Raw genomic sequence first — 17,138 nt, 5'->3', positions numbered from 1 at the left:
GGGGAGGGGCCCTGAGGTCAGATAGTCCAGCGGGGGCACCTTCATCTTGCTCTGGGACCTGGACAGTCCTGGAGGCCAGGTCCCAGGACAGGTCTCCCTCTCTGTCTCCCTCCAGCGTCCAGTACAACAAGTTCACGGCTGCCGGGGCCCAGCAGCTCGCTGCCAGCCTGAAGAAGTGTCCTCACGTGGAGACGCTGGCGTAAGTCTCCGCAGCCCGGCGCGAGGCGCAACCCCAGCTCTCCAGGCGGGTCAGGGCACTGCCCCTGAGCTCAAAGCCCGCTTGACCAGCCTGCGACCTTGGGCGAGCGGGCACCTCACTTTACTGGCCACAGTCTCTTCAGTTGTAAAATGGGGGCGAGACGATAATATCTACTGCGAGGGGTTGCATGACACCTAATTAGTTCAGACAAAAGCACTTAGAGCGTCTGGCACGTGAAAAATGTGCAATAAAAGCTGTATTAGGTTGAACCATATGAAATTGCCAACCTTTGGCCACTCTTGACCTACAAAATCGGCAATTTTGTATGGTTCAAGCTAATGTTTTATTATTATTAATGCAACATGGTGTCTCATGTCCAGTACTGGTTCATAATACAAAGCACTTTCAACTACCTCGTCATTCATAGCTTCTAAGGTGGGTAGGGCGGGCCTCATAGACCCATTTGACCGAAGAGACAAATAAGAGAAGCTAGTTAACCACTTCGCAAGTGGGCAGGACAGGTGTAAAGACAGGGGTCTCGGTCTCTGCTGTCCCCGTGACCCCACACTGCTCTGTTTCCTGCCAAGTGGGACGTCCCCAAGGTTCTAGGCTGGGTGGGAGGAGAATTGGGGGCCAGTTATGTTGGGGGCTCAGGCGACTCCTCTCTCCTCCACCTGCCCCCTCCCCGGACATGCAGGATGTGGACGCCCACCATCCCCTTTGGGGTCCAGGAACGCCTGCAGCAGCTGGACTCACGCATCAGCCTGCGATGACGTCGGCTGCGCCCAGAACAAAGTGACTCATGGGGGGGCTTGGCACGGGGGGAGAGGATGGCAGGGGACCCTCCCAGGGGCCGTTTTCCCTGCGAAAGCAGGAGCCATCAGAGGTGGGGGGGGCACCTGTCTCCACGCTGGGCTCCGTGGGGGTGTCGTCAAGGCCTTGACAACTGGGCCCCGGGGTTCGGGCTTGGGGACCCAGAGAAGGTCAGGGTGGGCTGGGCCGTTGGGGTCTCACAGCCCTTGCCATGGTGGAGAGCTTCCTTCAGGGGCAGCCAAGCCGTTCCTGCTGCAGGGCTGCTGGGGTTTCAGCCCATCGGCTGCCCCCGAGGCTCCCAGATTCCTGTTTACAGGAGTTTGCTCTCCAAGTTTCTTGCCCCCCACGTTTCCCTGCTCCCTCCCCCACGGGCTGTGCCTCACCCTCCAACCCCTCTGCCCACCGCCCCTCCTTCCAGCCCCGATCCTGACAAGGCCACCTTCTCCTAAAGCTTCCTGGCTTACCTTTTTCTCCTGATCTCCCACAGCACATTCTTCAGGGGCACTGACAACTCCGGACCTTGAACCGGTTATCTGTGGACACAGCTCTTCTCCGGGTGTATCCCATGAGCCTCGGCATCCTGGCGCCCAGCCCCTGTCGGCTCCGGATTGGCCCCAGCTCAGCTGCTGAGTGGACACGTCTTGCTCCGTGGACAGGCCCAGCCCCAGCTCCAGGGCTCAACTGAGGCCTAGACTGGGGCCAGCTTAGCTGCAGAGACTACAAGTTAGCTGCCATGGCCAGGGGGTGGGCAGCTGGTGGCAGGCTTTGCCTACAACACAGTCCGGACAGCTGTGTCCAGGCCAGAGTGAGGGCCCAAGGTGGCCACATTTTCTACCTCCCCAGGCCAGCATCCAGCTGGGAAGAGAGCACTTCTCCATGCTGCTCTCTAGCCAGACACACTGACGGGGAGTCCCCAGCCTAATTCTCCACACCCCAAGAGGCTGGGAGTCTGTGGCAGCTGTTTTCTTTCTTCGGAACTCAACTGTTTTGCACTAACTTTGTTGGCCAGAGGCCAAAGCTAGGCCTGGCCAGACACATTTGACCTTAGCAGGAACAGCTAATGGCACACTAATGGGGGAGAGGGGTGGGGAGACAGATCAGGACCCCCTCCCCCTTTCTGCCTTTGTTTCCTTTGTCTATTTTCACTACATTTATAAACGTCTCACGTATTCTCACAGGCAGGCCTGCTATTCGAGTTTATTGCATGTTCCACACTTTTGGGTGCCCTAATGTATTGGTTATCTGCTGCAAAACAAACCACCCCAAAATGCAGTGGCTTAAAACAACAAGCTTGTTTATTCTGCCATTGTATCTGTCATCTAGGAGGGCTCAGAGGGGAGAACATAACTCTGTCCCACTCAGTGTCGGCTGGGGCAGCTTGAAAGCCAGGGCTGCAATCATTGCTGGCACTTTCCCTCGCGTCCCTGGTGGTCGATGTGGCTGGAACAGAGCCTCAGTTCCTTGGAGGATTTGCCAGCTAAGCTGGGCTGGGCTTTCTCTCAGCATGGTGCCTGGGGTGTAGGGTGATCACCCAAAAAGAAAAAGTGAGAGGGCAAAAGAGAGAGAGAGAAAAGGGGAGAGAGATAAAAAGGGAGGGAGTAGACAGAAAAAGGGAGGGAAGAGAGTGAAAGAGCAAGAGCAAGAGAAAGCAAGAGTGAGTGACAGAGAAGTTGCATCCTTTTGATAACCTAACCTCAGAAGCCACACAGCATAACTTCCACCGTCTTCTATCGGTCAGTTTGCCAAAGAGCTGCCCCCCGCCTCACTAATACACTTGTGCACACGTGCACCTCACACACGCACACACACACAAAGACGGCACGAGTTCACCTTGGCCCAAGGCCTGTACCTTCTGAAGGATTTTCTTTGTGGTTTCTTTTCCTAAGATTTGGTAGAAAATTCATTATTTGGGGGTCAGAGAGATTGAGGCGCTGTAAGCTATATATAAGAGGGAATGATTTCCTTGGCTTTTTATATGCTGTTCTATCCTGGGAGCGGTTTCTTAGCCAAAGTTGGAATCCTGCCTTGGCTGCAGGGAGCGCGGAAGGGACTTGGCAGCTCTGCTTGCTACCCTGAGAACACCAGCTCTGCAGGCGTGGCTGCCGTGGCTTTCTACAGCCAGCACCGCCTGCTCTGCTGGGGGCCCCCCCGAGGTGGGATGACTTGGCTGTGGGGGCAGGCTGCGGGGCTCCTGCATGCACCCCCATGTCCATTGGCTCAGCCTGGTTCCCACACTGCCCTCCTCTCCCAGCAGGTGGGAGGCAAAGGTCAGCAGGGTCCGAGGGAGTCTTTGCAGAGGTGGGTGCCTTCTGTCTCAGCCTGGCTGCGAAGGACCTCAGGTGCTGCCACCCAGGCTTGGGTTTTAGGTAGCCTGGGCACCACCCCTCAGGCTGTCCCTGCATTTGTGGGCCCTGCGGAGTTCCCGGGCTCCTAGGTGTCTGGCTGCGGGTGACCATGGAGCCGCCGTCAGGCAGGGCAGGGACCAGCACACCCAATGCTTCAGGTCTGTTCAGAGAGATGAAGCTGAGGTCAGAGGTTATACTTGTTAATACTAATGCTTTTACCTGAGAGCAGCCATTTATTAAATGCGTTGAGACAAGTAAAGGGCTTCATAGAGTGCAAGGGTCATAGTAAGTGCTTAATAAATATTAATATTTACTATTACGGTGTGCCAGGCACTGTGCTAAGCCCCTGGTGCCCTAGAGGGGCTGGAGCCTAGGGGTCAGCTGCAGAGACTCCAGAGCCAGACTACTTGGGCTCAAAGGGCAGCCATTGCTGACTCATGCTGGTTGCTCTCTGTGCCTCAGTTTCCTCATTTGTCAAATGGGCATGATCACAGTACCTTCTTCGTGGAGTCAAAGGAAGATTCGATGACCTGATGCTTTGAGAACGGAGCCTGGCATAAAGCTCAATATGCAATAGCTGTCATGATTACAGCCATGCATTTCATTCTTGTCTCTCTGCCTGGAAGATTCTTCCCAGCTCTTCACCTGGCCAGCTTCTCATCTTTCAGGACTCAGTTCAAGGGCAGGCCCTCAGGAGAGTCTACCCAACCACCGTATTGAATACAGCATGCCACCCTGCCCCCTCCTCTCCAATCTCACCACTATTTCATTTTTTTCATACTTTGTTGCATGGTCTGCTTTCGTCCTAGGATGTGAGCTCCAGGACGGCAGGTGACTTGTCTGCTTTGTTCACTGCTGTGCCCTGTACACTCAGAAAGGTGCCTGTACCTAGTAAGTGCTCAATAAATGTTTGTAGGATGATCGAATAATCCTTACCACAACTTCCTTTTATTCATCCCACAAATATTTACTGGGTTCCCTGCTCTGGGGAGTCTAGCATTTTAGTGAATTAAAAAACTCTCTGGTCAGGACAGGGCTGCCAGGTAAGATTGGGCAATCTGTATACTGCACAAAGTGCTTGGACAAGGGGCAAATGGGGGCAGAAATCCAGTATGGGCTCTGTTTGCCCAGCTGTGAGTCTTGGTGTGGAGCTGTGTCTACCTGAGGGTAGGTGGGGGAAATTATTGTCCCCATTTCACAGATGACGTACATGACCTGTTTAGGTTACACCTTTATAAAGGAAGGAGTCAAGATGCAAAGCTAAACTTCCATCTTCTTTGGAGGGTCTCTCTCCGGACATGGGTCTGCCCTCAAATCACACATTTGTTAGGTATGAGAAGCGATACTCAGAGAAGTCAGGGCACCTGCTGCCTGGAGTTACATCATTAGGGACGATCCCAATTTTATGGGGCTCAAACCAATGTGCCTTCAAAGCCTCAACTTTCCTCTCAGGCCTCTCTCCCAAGGCAAACGTTTCCCTTCTCACTGTCCCAAATGTCTTTTTCTTATCACATTTCTTAGCATCCCATGTCTTAGAGTCACAGGAGGGGAAGTGGGCTGAAACTGCCTTTTCTCTTGAGTTTCGCTTTACCTTTACCTTCCCATGCCTTGGTCTCCTCACCTGTAGGATGCAACAAATCATCTAGATCTTGTTTTAACACAGTGTACACGAGGGTGCTTTGAAACCATTAAGTGCTCTGCAAATGGGAGAGATTTACCATTTGTTTTTATTTTTTCAAGATGCTGCAGGTTGAACCAATTTCATTCATTCATTTATTTCTTCCCTCACTCACTCTCCTCATCCTTAATGGAAGCCAGGCCTGATCTGGGGGGGGGGGGGGGGCTGGGGGAAGGGCTCCACACTTACAACTTCTCTGGATTCAGGCCTGATTTCCAGCCCAGCCCCAGGCTTTTTCCTACAATACCCCAAAGGCTGCCCCTGGTGTTTGCAAGCTTGTGGAAGCCAGGATGGATCCAGTCTGGGACCTCCACTTGGGCAGACTGTCCAAACTCCACTGGCTTTGTAGCCTGGCGGCACTAACTCTTCTGCCTTGGTCAACCATGAGTTTATGCTTGAACCTCAAAGAAAAAAAAAAGCAGGGGTTGAAGTTGCATACATTTTTAATTGGAAGAAGTCAGCCTCCTAAGTATTGCTTTCACAGGTTTATCAACGTATTAACACCACTCACATTTTCAAAAAAAAATATTTCTGGCTAGAGGAGTCGCTTGGCACTCCCCCAGTGTGATGTGTCAGTACTGTCCCAAATTGATGAAGAACAAGCAAACTTGAATAAGTCAGAACCCTACCCTCAGCCTCCAACACATCCCATGGCTACTCTTTCTTCTTAGTCACTTCCTGAAACAGTCATTGCATCTAGGACCAGTGTTGATCTGAAGCCAGCCAGGCTTAAGGATCAGCTGGCATCAGAGTTAGCTGTGAATGGCTTCTGAGTGTGTCCGCAGTCTGAAGTGAGTGTCCTCTCCGAAGGTTAAGTGGGGGAAGCAGCTGCAGTCGGGTGGGGGGAAGAGCAGGGAGACAAACTGGCTGGGTTCCTGTAAACATCCATCGCGACTGCGAAAGGTCGTAAGCCCAGGCAAGGCCATATGTGCGATGCTGCAGGCAGACAAGGTCTTCAGACACCACTGCCACCCCTCTTTTGTCGGGGCACATGCCTTTGTGACCTCGGCTTTCAGTCCCCGAGTTCGCCTTCCCACTCTCCTGGGTCCGGGCAGGAATCTCTGTGTTGGCACGAAGCTTTGGAGGGGAGCAGGCCTAAGAGGAAGGCAAAAGGCGGAGTGGGGGTGGGGTTGGGGGTTACAAACACAGAGGCACTGCCCTGCCTCCAGTCTTGGGGGGGGGGGGGGGCGGTATCTGGGCCGATCTGCCAAGCCTTGGGAGGTTTGGGGCAGGCAGGGAACTTTTCCTCCCCCCATTCCTCACATTTGGGGAACCACTGGAGGCCTGAGACTGAGGGATTTAATTTAATCCCCATTAATTTTTTTTGAATGCATTTGCCTAAATTTGCCATGGGAGAGGAAGGGCCATCCTGAGAGGGGTACTGGCGACTGGGGAAGGAGAGCAGCCCTACTTGGGGGTCACACAGGGTCTGCTGGTTGACTGGAAGCTTCTGGGCAACTGAGCGAGCTCTGGGTAGCGGGCAGAGCCTGGCAGCGCCTCCCAGCTTGCCTGGAAAATGCTTTGCAAGCCTACAGGAAGACTCTGGTTACAGTCATGCTCTTCAGTGGCCCCACTTGGTTGGTCCTTCCTAGACGTGGCATGAGCCCTCTGGTCTGGTCCCCCGCCATGTCCCCCTTTCCAGCTCCCTTCTCTCCCCATGTCCAGCCAGGTGCCAGTATCTTTGCAGCATCTTAAATTCCCATCCCACCCTCCTCAGAAACCCCACTGCTGTTGCCTCGGTTCTGAGTCTCATCTTTGCCAGCTCAGATCATTCCTTCTGCAAGCTTCATTGAGCATCAAATATACGTGTATTTGGCAAGAGGTGCTATTGGCATTTTGGGCAGGACAAGTCTTAGTTGAAGCCGGGGTGGGGGTGGGGGCTGTCCCAGGCACCACATGATGTTTAGCAGCATCCCCCAGTCGTTGGGACAACTAAAAATGTCCTCCCAGTTCTGAGGGTCACCTAAGAAGGCATAATGGCATTCACTGAGAACCATGTACCTCCCCAATGTATAGGTGAAGAACCAGTAGAAAAGACAGCGTCTTGCCTAAAGGGACACAGCTTGAGAGGTAGAGCTGGCACTGGAATAGAAATGAGGACAGTGGGAGTGAGCAGAAGCAAAGCAGCTCCCCCATTGCCAAGCACTTACTGTGTGTCACGGGCCTTCGCAGAGGCCGGGAGTGCTTCTCCTTGCTCCCTTCCCAGGCCCTTTCCTCACCCTTCCTGGGCATGACCAGCCTCTGCCTGAATCCTTTCTCTGCTTCCTGGGCTGCAGGGCCCTGCCGGGAAGGCAGGCTACAAATCCAGGATGTGGGAAAGTAAGGCCTCCCCATAGCAGTCCTCATCCATGAAGGCTAGAGAGGTGGAGGGTCAATTCCCCCAAATCTGGGGTGACTCTGAGGCCTAGTTTGCATCCACACTGGCTCCTGGGGTCCCCAGGATGACCCTGTGCTGCCCTTCCCTTCTCCCCTTGTGATGGCCTCCTGGAATTACCTATACATGTACGGTTTGAATTCTAGTCCTCATTTCATGGTCTGCTCCTAGACATCCCTAGGATGTCTAGTACCATCTCATTCAGTCCTCATAACCTCATGAGGTAGACACCATTATGACTCCATTGTACAGATGAAGAACCCAAGGTACAGAGAGGGTAACTTGTCTAAGGGTGTTCAGATTGGAATTGCTGGAGCCAGGCTCCAGGGCTTTGTTTGACCCAAGATTTTAAACTCGATGTAACCTTGTGCACCTGTGTGGTGGGTCCTGAGCTGGGCGCTGGGGACACTGTGACGAGCACAGTGCAGCCCCTGCCGTTGAGACAAAAGGTCGTATGTCCACAGACAGGAGGCTGCACGGGGTATGAATGAGACCCAGTGGCGGGTGAAGGCTGTGTGTAAAGAGAAGGGCAGGTAAAGGGAAGGGCAGGCGGGAAAGGGTGTAGCAGGTCCAAGGATGGCATGGCGGGTAGGGGGCTGGTCGTGGGGTGAGACATGGCTGAAAAAGCGAGCAGGGGCCTTGGAGAGTTTAGCCCCTAGAAAGGTGTTTGCAGGTTCCCTCTTCCATCCCACCAGGAGCACACAGGTGATTCATTAGCCATTAACATTTTTTTCTTTCTGAAACTAACTTTCCTTAGGCCTTGGGTTCCAGGCCACTCCCCAGACCTACACTGAGGGAGTGGATGTCTGTCTCACGTTTCACTCATTGGAATGAGAGCTGGGGCCTTGATTCATTTTCTGAAGCAATGTCTCAGCTCAGTACCTCCCCAGGACACACTGCCCAGTTTGGGATTTAGCTTAAATAAAGAAAACGCTCCCCGTGTTTTATGGGAGCTGGAGGTTGTTCTGGACATGTCAAAGGGAAATTACTTTCTGCAATTCAGCTGCTCCACTCTTGCACTCCTCTGGAACAGGCTGGATAAGGTCTGTAATTGGCCTGTCTTGGAGTAATTCTGCTCTGCCCCTTCCTAGCTCTGTGTCCTCAGGCAAGTCCCATTAGGTGACATCTCTGGGCCTCAGTTTCTTCATCTGAAAATGGGTCACTCCCAATGCGAATTCCTTGGGCTACTTTGAAGATTAAATGAAATCATGTTGGCTGAGCGTCCAGCACATGTAAGGTATCTGGTACATGGGGAGCCCATCCCCTCCTTATGCCCCATTCTGCTCCCACTGGAAACCAACACCAGGCAGGGAAGACTCCTCAGTGCCCGGGCTTTCTGAAAGGAGGAGCAGTTTTCCTAGTCCAAAGACCTTGCCTTCTAGAAACCCATCGCACCTTCCTCTATGTACCAAACAACTTATTCACTGTCACCAGATGTGATTAGCCCTGTGCCCCCAGTTTGTCCCTTCTGATCCTGGTCCTGTCTCTGTGACAGGCTGTGCAGCAGGAGTATTTCCACCATATCTACCTGCCAAGTACCTGGCTGGAGCCTGGCCAACGCAGTGGTGGAGGGAAGAAGACGGGAAAAGAGAAGCTGCCAATCTCTGTATGAGTCCCTGTCCACAATGGAAGCCACGATCACAGAAAAGGTCCGTGTGGATTCTGACTGAGACTCATTAGGTGTGGGTTTTAGGAACATGCTCAGTCCCAATGTGGCTTCCAGCGGATCAGTGCGCAAGCCTCCTGCGGCCTTCCAGAAGGGCATTTGCCCACCATCTTTGTGCGCTTCACCACAGCCAAGGGCTGCCTGGACTGTTATTTACTTAATCTTTTAAATCAAATTGCTTTTCTTAAATTCTGCGTTTTTAAAAGGAATCTTTTTATCATTATCACAAATTAAAAACAGCGTGATTTATCATAAGCTGAAAGCAACTGTGAAAATACAATAAAAATGAGAATAATACTTCTAGCCAGATTTCTGGGGCCTGCAAAATTGAGCCTGGGCCTGGTTTTTCCAGTTAAAAGGGAAAAGTAGCAAGCGCTTTAGAGGTGCCTGGAAAGCCAGTCTCTCTCTGCTTTGGTGTATTCACTGTCTTCAAGGACCCCGACAGGCACAGCACTTTCTGGGAGGAGGACTAGGTAGGTGTGGCCAGGAGGCCCAACTCAGCCAACTCAGAGCTGGGCATCTGAGCCAGCCATGAACTTCCCATGTCCGTGTCCCTCAACAGCACTAATGAGGCCTGCTTGCTTCACAGAGTGACACTCACAGGAAGCCATGGGGATATGGCAGAGGCACAGTTATTTTTAACCACCCAGCCAAGCCAAGAAGGAACCTTGGGAATGATGCCCCACCCTTCCAGCTCCAGCTCCCAGTCACCCCCATGCTTGGGGCAGGGGACCAACTGCCACCGCCCTCGGGCTGCTTCAAAGGCTGCCCTCGCTCAGGGCTGCTCACAAAGACACACCCTCTTTGATAAGTGGGTCTCCCAAAAAGTAAAGGCACTGAAGAAAGGGTGAAAGCAGCTGGGGCTAGCGCAGTCTCCGAGTTCGACCCACCATCCACACTGACAGCACATATGCTTTGGCAGGTACTATCATTATTCCCATTTTACAGAGGAAACTGAGGCTTGGGGAAGTAAGTCACTTGCCTAAGGCCCTATGCCTTTAGCGAACTTTAGTATTTGCCTAGAAGTTAGTAACTTTGGTACCTATACTTTTCATCCATGCCAAGTGATGCTGGTTTTCCATTTACAGTGACATAAGCATTCTTTTAAAAATAAACTCAAACAAAATGTAGTTTTTTTTAAAGTGAAACACTAAAGCTGGTGGATTTAAACTTAATTATAAAGGGGAAAAGGTAACTTGATAGTGGTGATCTGGTAGACCCTACCTTAGCCAACTGACGAAAGGTGGCAACATTAGTAACGGCACAGGCACCCTGGCCTCCTGGTTAGACGCACTAAGAAGCTCACGCACTCATTTCTGTGCTATTTCTGCCCCAAAAGCATCATCTCAATATAATCTCAAGAGTAAACATCAAACATACCCAAACTGAGACACTCTTCAAAATGCCAAAGTTAAAGACAGAGCAACTAAATGCAAAGGGTGGTTTGCTATGGGATTTTGTTATAAAACACGTTGGGGCAATCGGCAAAACTGACTGGTAATAAAGCTGAATCCATGGCAAATCTGCTGATTTTGATAATTGCCCTGTGGCTATGTAAATGATTGTCCTTGTTCTAGGGATACAAGAATAAAGGGGCAAGATGTCTGCAACCTATTTTCAAATGATTCTGAAAAATAAGTAAATGCATGTGCCTATGTTGTGTCCACGTATCTACAGAGAGAGCAAGTACGTTTTTGTGTATTTGAGTAGACATGGCCAAACATCAATGGGTGCAACTGCTAAATTGGGGTCAAGGTATATGGGAATTCTTTGTTCTCTTCTTACAACTTTTCTCTTAAGTGTGAAATTATTTCAAAATAATACTGGAGGCCCCTGGCGGGGCTGTGGTTTTGTTCCCTTGGACCCCTCACCTCTCCTTCCCATGCCTCAGTTTCTTTTTTTGTGAGATTGGGATAATGATACCTGTCCCTTTTATTGTGATCTTGTTTTCCCAACAAGAATATGCTTTCATTAGTGCTGGTGGGAAAAGATAGTAGACAAGCCAGAAAAGTGAATGGGCAAGTTGCTAAGAGCCTTCATTTTCCAAGTTCAGCAAAACTGACATGACTGAGGGTCTGGTGTAGGTGCTGCCTGTCCCTTATTTGTGATTTGTTTGCATCCTCTTAATGCAGGGCCAAGGTAGGAGTCCTGGCTCCTGTCTGAAGGGGCAGCCAGCCAAGTCACTTCCAGGTGACAGAGATGGAGCTGGCCATCTCTGGCTGGCACCTACCCTCTGTGTCATCATTGTTTCCCTCCTGCCTGGATGCCCTGCTCCCTCTGAGCTATGTTCCAAAGCCACCTGTGGGATCTCCCATGACCCAATCCGATTGTGTCCAGGTCCCCATGGAGGGTTTGGGTTTCTGACCAGTACAGTATTGCCCAGCCTGGGTGTTCTGCTGATAGTACAGGCTGCAGATTGGTACACGGAAGGACCAGGGCAGGTGGAGGAGGAAGGAGCCATTGCAGCCACCCAGACAGGAGAGGTCTGAAGTCAGGGAAACCCTGCAACAAGATAGGCAGATGGGTCTGGTTACCCTTAGCTTCAAATCTCTGGCAAGTCCTGAGTCTCTCTATTTCTAGCCCCACCCAGTGCAGCCTGTGGCAATGATTCACAAGACTCACTCTGTGCCTCACTCTTGCAGGCACCAGCTGTTTACATTAGGAACCGAGGCCAATCAATCCAGCTGAGCTGCCTCATCAGAACTGCTGTGATGCAAGGACTATCCTCTGCTCCCAGGCCAGCCGCAGTGGCCCTCTCTTGGGAAGGAGGGAGCTCCTGACTCCTCACTCCCTGTTCCTGGGCAATAATTAACATTCTAGGCAAACCGCAGCCCTCCAGGGCTCCTGATCTGTGCCATATGGAGACCACAGAGTAGTGGGAAAGATTTCCCAAGGGTCTCGGGGCAGGGAAAGCAGAGTGGGAAGTCTACCCCTATGGTCCAGACCTAGATCTACCCAGCGCTCAGGCACCGAGTCCTCTTTTGCTCATTGTGGGATATAAATACTCCCACTGGAGTGCATGTGTGAGCTTACACCCCCACAGGGGGCTGTGTGTATAAGCTTTCCCTTATGTTTGACTGTAAATAATAGTGGTAAACAGTGATCTATCACTCCATCAAGCTCTATGTTTTTTATGCCTATCTCATTGAATTCTCAGTTACCCAGCGAGGTAGTTTCATTATCCCTGCTTTGTAGACGAGGAAACTGAAGTTCAGGGAGTTTAATGGCATGCCCAAGGTCACAGCTAGGACTGAGATTTGAACCCAGGTAATCTGATGCTGGGGTCCTGGCTCTTAACCACAACCCTGTTTCTGCAACCATAAATAAATGCTCAACAAATGCTTGAGGAACTGCACTATGCAGGGACACAAAGACAAGAGACAGGATGGAGGGAGCAAAAGTAGGTGTACCTTTTCATCTGGAGATCCATTTCAGTCCCTGGTATGCCCCAAGCCCCTGGTCAGTGCTTCCTGGTTAGCCTGTGGGTAACACATGCGTCTACATGAGGAGTGAAAGTGTGAGAACTGACTGTGGTGCTCCCCTACTGCAGAAAGCAGCCTGAGGTGCAGAGGTTCTGTGGGTCCCATCTTTAGATATTTTCCACAGGCTTTTCCTGCTAGCCACCCCTCCCTCACTCCTGGTCTGGGGCTCTGGAGTACCTGGAACCAAGGCTTCCTCTGCTTGCATTTAGGGATGGGGAAGAGGGAATGCTGTGCATGGCTTTCATTTGTCCAGCCCGTGTCTTGCCTACTGTTCCATGCCATCCCCCTTCCCAGGATCAGGCCCTGTCACTTTGAGAACTCTGCAAGAGTATTCCTGAGACAGACTTCCTGGTGTTTCTGCTCAAACAGTGTTTACTGCAAAGCATGTTGAAGCATCTGGGTTTCAGCTTTCAGTCCGAAATATACCAATGTTTTCATTTGGAGGAGGAAGTGCTTTTGTTGACGTGGTGAAGAGATAAAATAAGAAGTTCCTTACTAAGATGCAATGTCTAAGAGTCAAGCCCTTGGTTTGGGGGCTATGATTCATCTTGGGACTCCCGGTGCTAGCACAGGGCCTGGGAAAAAGCAGGCAGGGCCAGTGTTTGTCGAATGACTAAATGTACAAAGGCCGGGAACTGGGCATGGTCTATGATAGATACTTGGGTCAGGTTATGAATGAGTCCCATAGGTTCTACCTCTGCAAAGTGTTCTCAATTTGTCCATGTTTCACCCTCTTTGCTAACCTTGTCCTCACCCAAGCCTGCCACTTCTTGCCTGGACAATAGAACAGCCTCCTAAGTGGCCTCGCTGCTTCCAAACTTGCTCCCCCAGTTCATTCTCCCATAGCTGCCAGTTACCTTTGTAAAAGGCAAATTAGGTTGTCATCCTCTGCCTAAAACCTTCCAATGGCTTCCCACTGCTCTTAACTGTGGCCTCCAAAGTCCTGCATGGTCTGACTCCACCTGCCCTGACAGCTCCTGGGGTGCCTTCTTTGCAACAGCCAGTTCTCTCCCATCTCACAATCTTGGCAGTTGTGGTTTCCTCTGCATCATCACTTCCCTCTACATCTTCATTCTGGCTCCTTGTATTAATTTAGAGTTCAGTGCAAATGTGTCATCTCTTCAAGAGGCCTTCTCTGACTACCGTTTAAGATGGACCATCTCTATTTTTCTGTTTCAACCCCTCAACAAACTTGGATTGAGCATCTCCTAGATGGGAGGTGCCATTTTATGTGCTGAGGAAACAGCAGTGAACACAACCAGGGTAAAAATAACAACCTGCCCTGTGGCACTCATGTTCTTATGTGCCTTTACAGCTCTTAAAAATTCCCTGATGATTTTATTTGGGGACCTACTTGGCTTCCTCATAAAGTGCCAGGAGGACCGGGACTGACTTGTGTTCAGTGCGTTCACTCGCCAGGTACAGTGGGTACTCTAAAAACATATGTCCCATACAAGAATGAAAGGGTGGATGGATGGAAGGCAGGCCAGCAGGTATACAGAGCAGCTGGCACACGCTTTCACTAAGCTCTCCGAGCTCAATTAAAGCTTTCTTCAAAGACTGCTGACCCCTCAGATCACTGACAGCAAGTTCTGCAGCAGCCTACATCAATCCTCTGACTGTGGTAGGGTAAAGATAGGAAGGGGGTAGTAAACTCAGCCTGTTTGGGATGAGGAGCATTAGTGCCTGTTTTCCAGAAGAGTCCCTGCATACCCTCTCAACATCCCCTCTACTCAGCCTACCCTGTGAACCCTAGCCTATGAACCTTGCTGCACGGTCTCTCCCCCAGGCCAGCTTTCTCTCTTGCTGTGAAACTCTGCCAAGTCTTTCTCCTGCATGGGTCATCATTTCCCCATCCATAACACACGAGGTGGGGCTGGCCATGAAGCTCCCTGGTCACAGGGTCCCTTCTACTGGTGACCCAATGGCCTCTTGAGGCCTTACAAACACTGAATGCAAAGCCAGCCCCAGCCGCAGCCCCAGCCCCAATGCTACCCCTCCACCTTCTCCAACTTGCCTGTTCCATGAAGGCAGACAGACTGCAAAGCTGGCAGCCCCTACAGATTTGAGCTGCAGAACCGATGAGCTGGGGCATCCTGAAACCCAACTCCCAAACAGCAGCAAAACCAAGGCCAAAAGGAAATACAGGGTTTTCTGCTGAATGAGATTTCTCCTCTCACAGCCTGGACCTAAGGCCCTGCATCCAGTCTCCACCCAGTTCCCGGAGGGACCACACTGCAAAGGCAATCAGTGCCTTACTCCATACTTCTTCTGACAGTCCCAACTATTTATCCTTCCTGGACTAGTGAGAATCCCCAAAAGGCCAAGGTCACCAGCCATCCAGGCTGAGGAAGGGGGGAGAAGCTGACAGCTCAAATGGATTTGGGAGCAAAGGCTTTTTCCACAGCTGTAGCAATAGGTTCTACTGCTATTCCAAACGCCACTTAGGCCCTGCCTCCCTCTATCTCCTTCAACAGCCATCACCTTCACTGGGTGGGCCTTTCTTGCCCCACCTAAGGGCCTGAGAGGGGTTCCGCCATTATTGGCATCCAGTCAGACCTGGAGGAGGTGGTTGGAGGAGTTAGAAACCTGGGGGAGGAGTGTGTCCGGCCTGGGATGCTTCCCTCTCCGCCCTCACCCCGCGCAGAGAGGGCACTTACAGGCCTCGGAGGCCGCGGAGGGCCTCGTCCTGGGGGGGGGGGGGTCCCACCCCTGGCCGGACGGTGCCCCCAACCAGCGGCGGTGGCATGATCTGGGCGGCTGGTCCGTGCCGAGGGTCGTGGGTCGTGGGGGAAGGGGGGGAACGGCAGCCAGGGCCCTACTCCAAGTACCCATCGAAGACGTCAAGCTCCGAGTCGGCGTCGTAGAGGCCCGAGCCGGGATCGGAGAGCACGCCGAGGTCCACGAGAGCCTGGTCCATGTCCTCGGGCAGGAAGACGAGGCCCACGTTGAGGACGATGTACTCCATGAGGAAGGCGTAATACAGGATCAGCACGTTGACGAAGAACAGACCCACGTAGAACATAGAGGGCAGCAGCGGCGGCGGCACGTAGGGGGCCAGGGGGCCCAGCGCGTCCAGGTGGGCCGCGACCCGGGCGCCGGGCATGCAGCGGGCAGCGAGGGCGGCGGCGGCCCGGCGATCCCAGCGAGCTCAGGCGCTGCGGCGCCCGGGCGGCCGGCGAGGGGACAAGTCAGCCATCCAGGGGCTCCAGGGGGCTCGACGGAGGCGGCGCTGGGCCCCGGCGGTGGCCCCCGCGGAAGCGCCCCGACCCCTGAAACGCGCCGGGCGGGGTCACCGCGCCCCCAGATACGTCCACACGGCCCTCCCGACTGACCCGGCGGCGAGGCGAACCCCCTGAAGCGGCCGTCCGGCTCCCCCGCTACGCCCCGCTCGAGCTCACAGGGCCTCTCCGCGCCGGCGGGGACCCCACCGCGGCTCAGTGTCGAGGGCCAGTCCCGGCTGCCGTCCCTCCCGCCCGGCCCGCTCGCGCCCCCTGCGCGCCCCCGCAGGCCCAGCGCCCATAGCCGCAGCCTCCGCGTCGCCCTCCTGGTGGCGTTCCGAGCACCGCCTCCCGGGTCGCCCCGCCTCCCGCCCGCGCTCATTGGTCGGCTCAACGCCCGCGCTCATTGGCCCGATCCGCCCGGGGGCGGGTACCGCTTGGCTCCGCCCCTCACGGCGCGCTCCTGAAAGTTGCTTTCTTAATTGTGGTCTCTCCCTCCACCTCAAGTCCGACTCGTTCTGCGGGTCTGGAAGTGAAAAAGGGACTGAACACAATTCAATCCTAGACGTGTATCCTAAGACTACAAAAGCTGAAAGAGACCGCGCGCTTTCTCTGCCCCTTGTTTGGGTTGGGTAGAGCGCTACGTCTCTTTGGGATTCAGTTTCCCCAGGTGAGAAAGGAGGCGGAGGAGGGGTGGCGACATTTCCAGTGAACATTTTGAACTTTCCTAAAGTTCCATCAGTGCTCCCTTCCCCTCTCCAAAATCTGACCGTTGGGAGGTCTGCCCAGTGGGGAGTCTACTACCCAGGATCCTTTCTCAACACCTGGGTAGATTCCTAGCTGGGTCAGAGCTTCTGCCAGCGAAGCTATTTGTTGTTTGTTTTTATTTTGTAATCCATGTTTAAAAACATAATAATGTACGGGGTTAAGCACTCAAACAACAAAGAGGTATATAGAGAAAAGTAAGTCTCCCACCCGCTGTTTCCCTTTCTCATGGGCAAGCGTTTTGCATCCCTTCAGGAGGCTGGCCTTACCCACAGTGCTTTCCAAAACAGTTCATCAAACCTTTACATATCAGACCCGCCACGCTTTACATGCATTCTTTAATTTGAGCTGATCAATGCAGATAGCATGTAATCCTATCTAGTATGAGGAAAGGGGGACCCAGAGAAATGGAGGGACCTGGGAGCTGCTGTGCCTGCGTGTGGTTGGAGTCCAGAACCTGTTCCCTTTTCTGCGGCATTTTCCCTGTCCCCAACACCCCTTTTCCTCATTCTTCGTCTCTCTGGATGAATTACAGGACAAACCATTAATCTTCCGCTGGCCTCCATTTCTCCAACTACTGAAGGTGGAACAAGCC

The 17,138-nt window shown here is 52.7% G+C and overlaps 2 protein-coding genes across 16 annotated transcripts in view; one reads left to right on the top strand and one right to left on the bottom strand.

Moving 5' to 3' along the window:
- The window catches only part of CIITA (class II major histocompatibility complex transactivator), a 51,396-nt gene extending 49,209 nt beyond the window's left edge, over window positions 1-2,187 (top strand). For all 11 annotated transcript variants that reach the window (XM_077141812.1, XM_077141811.1, XM_077141810.1 and 8 more), the window contains 3 exons: window positions 116-199; window positions 897-994; window positions 1,500-2,187. In XM_077141812.1, coding sequence (XP_076997927.1) covers window positions 116-199; window positions 897-972 — 160 coding nt within the window. In that variant the 3' untranslated portion in view covers window positions 973-994; window positions 1,500-2,187. The remainder of the gene's footprint in view (window positions 1-115; window positions 200-896; window positions 995-1,499) is intronic.
- A 3,273-nt stretch (window positions 2,188-5,460) lies between these two features.
- DEXI (Dexi homolog) lies at window positions 5,461-15,672 on the bottom strand. 5 transcript variants are annotated; one of them, XM_077141822.1, is made up of 4 exons: window positions 15,218-15,672; window positions 12,486-12,554; window positions 11,441-11,577; window positions 6,022-6,130 (listed from the first exon to the last, which is right to left on the bottom strand). In XM_077141822.1, exon 1 carries the CDS (start codon window positions 15,661-15,663, stop codon window positions 15,376-15,378), a length of 288 nt encoding a protein of 95 aa, XP_076997937.1. In that variant the 5' UTR covers window positions 15,664-15,672; the 3' UTR covers window positions 6,022-6,130; window positions 11,441-11,577; window positions 12,486-12,554; window positions 15,218-15,375. The 5 variants fall into 5 exon arrangements, with proteins under 5 accessions (XP_076997933.1, XP_076997936.1, XP_076997935.1 ...); XM_077141819.1 differs by having other exon boundaries at window positions 15,389-15,672; XM_077141820.1 differs by lacking the exon at window positions 11,441-11,577 and having other exon boundaries at window positions 6,018-6,130; window positions 15,389-15,672.
- Window positions 15,673-17,138: the final 1,466 nt, after the last annotated feature.

This window comes from Tamandua tetradactyla, chromosome 23, assembly GCF_023851605.1.
Source record: "Tamandua tetradactyla isolate mTamTet1 chromosome 23, mTamTet1.pri, whole genome shotgun sequence".
In the NCBI taxonomy this organism is placed as follows: Eukaryota; Metazoa; Chordata; class Mammalia; order Pilosa; family Myrmecophagidae; genus Tamandua; species Tamandua tetradactyla.
Note: the sequence above shows the minus strand (reverse complement) of the source record. Positions and strands in the feature narration are given on the sequence as shown.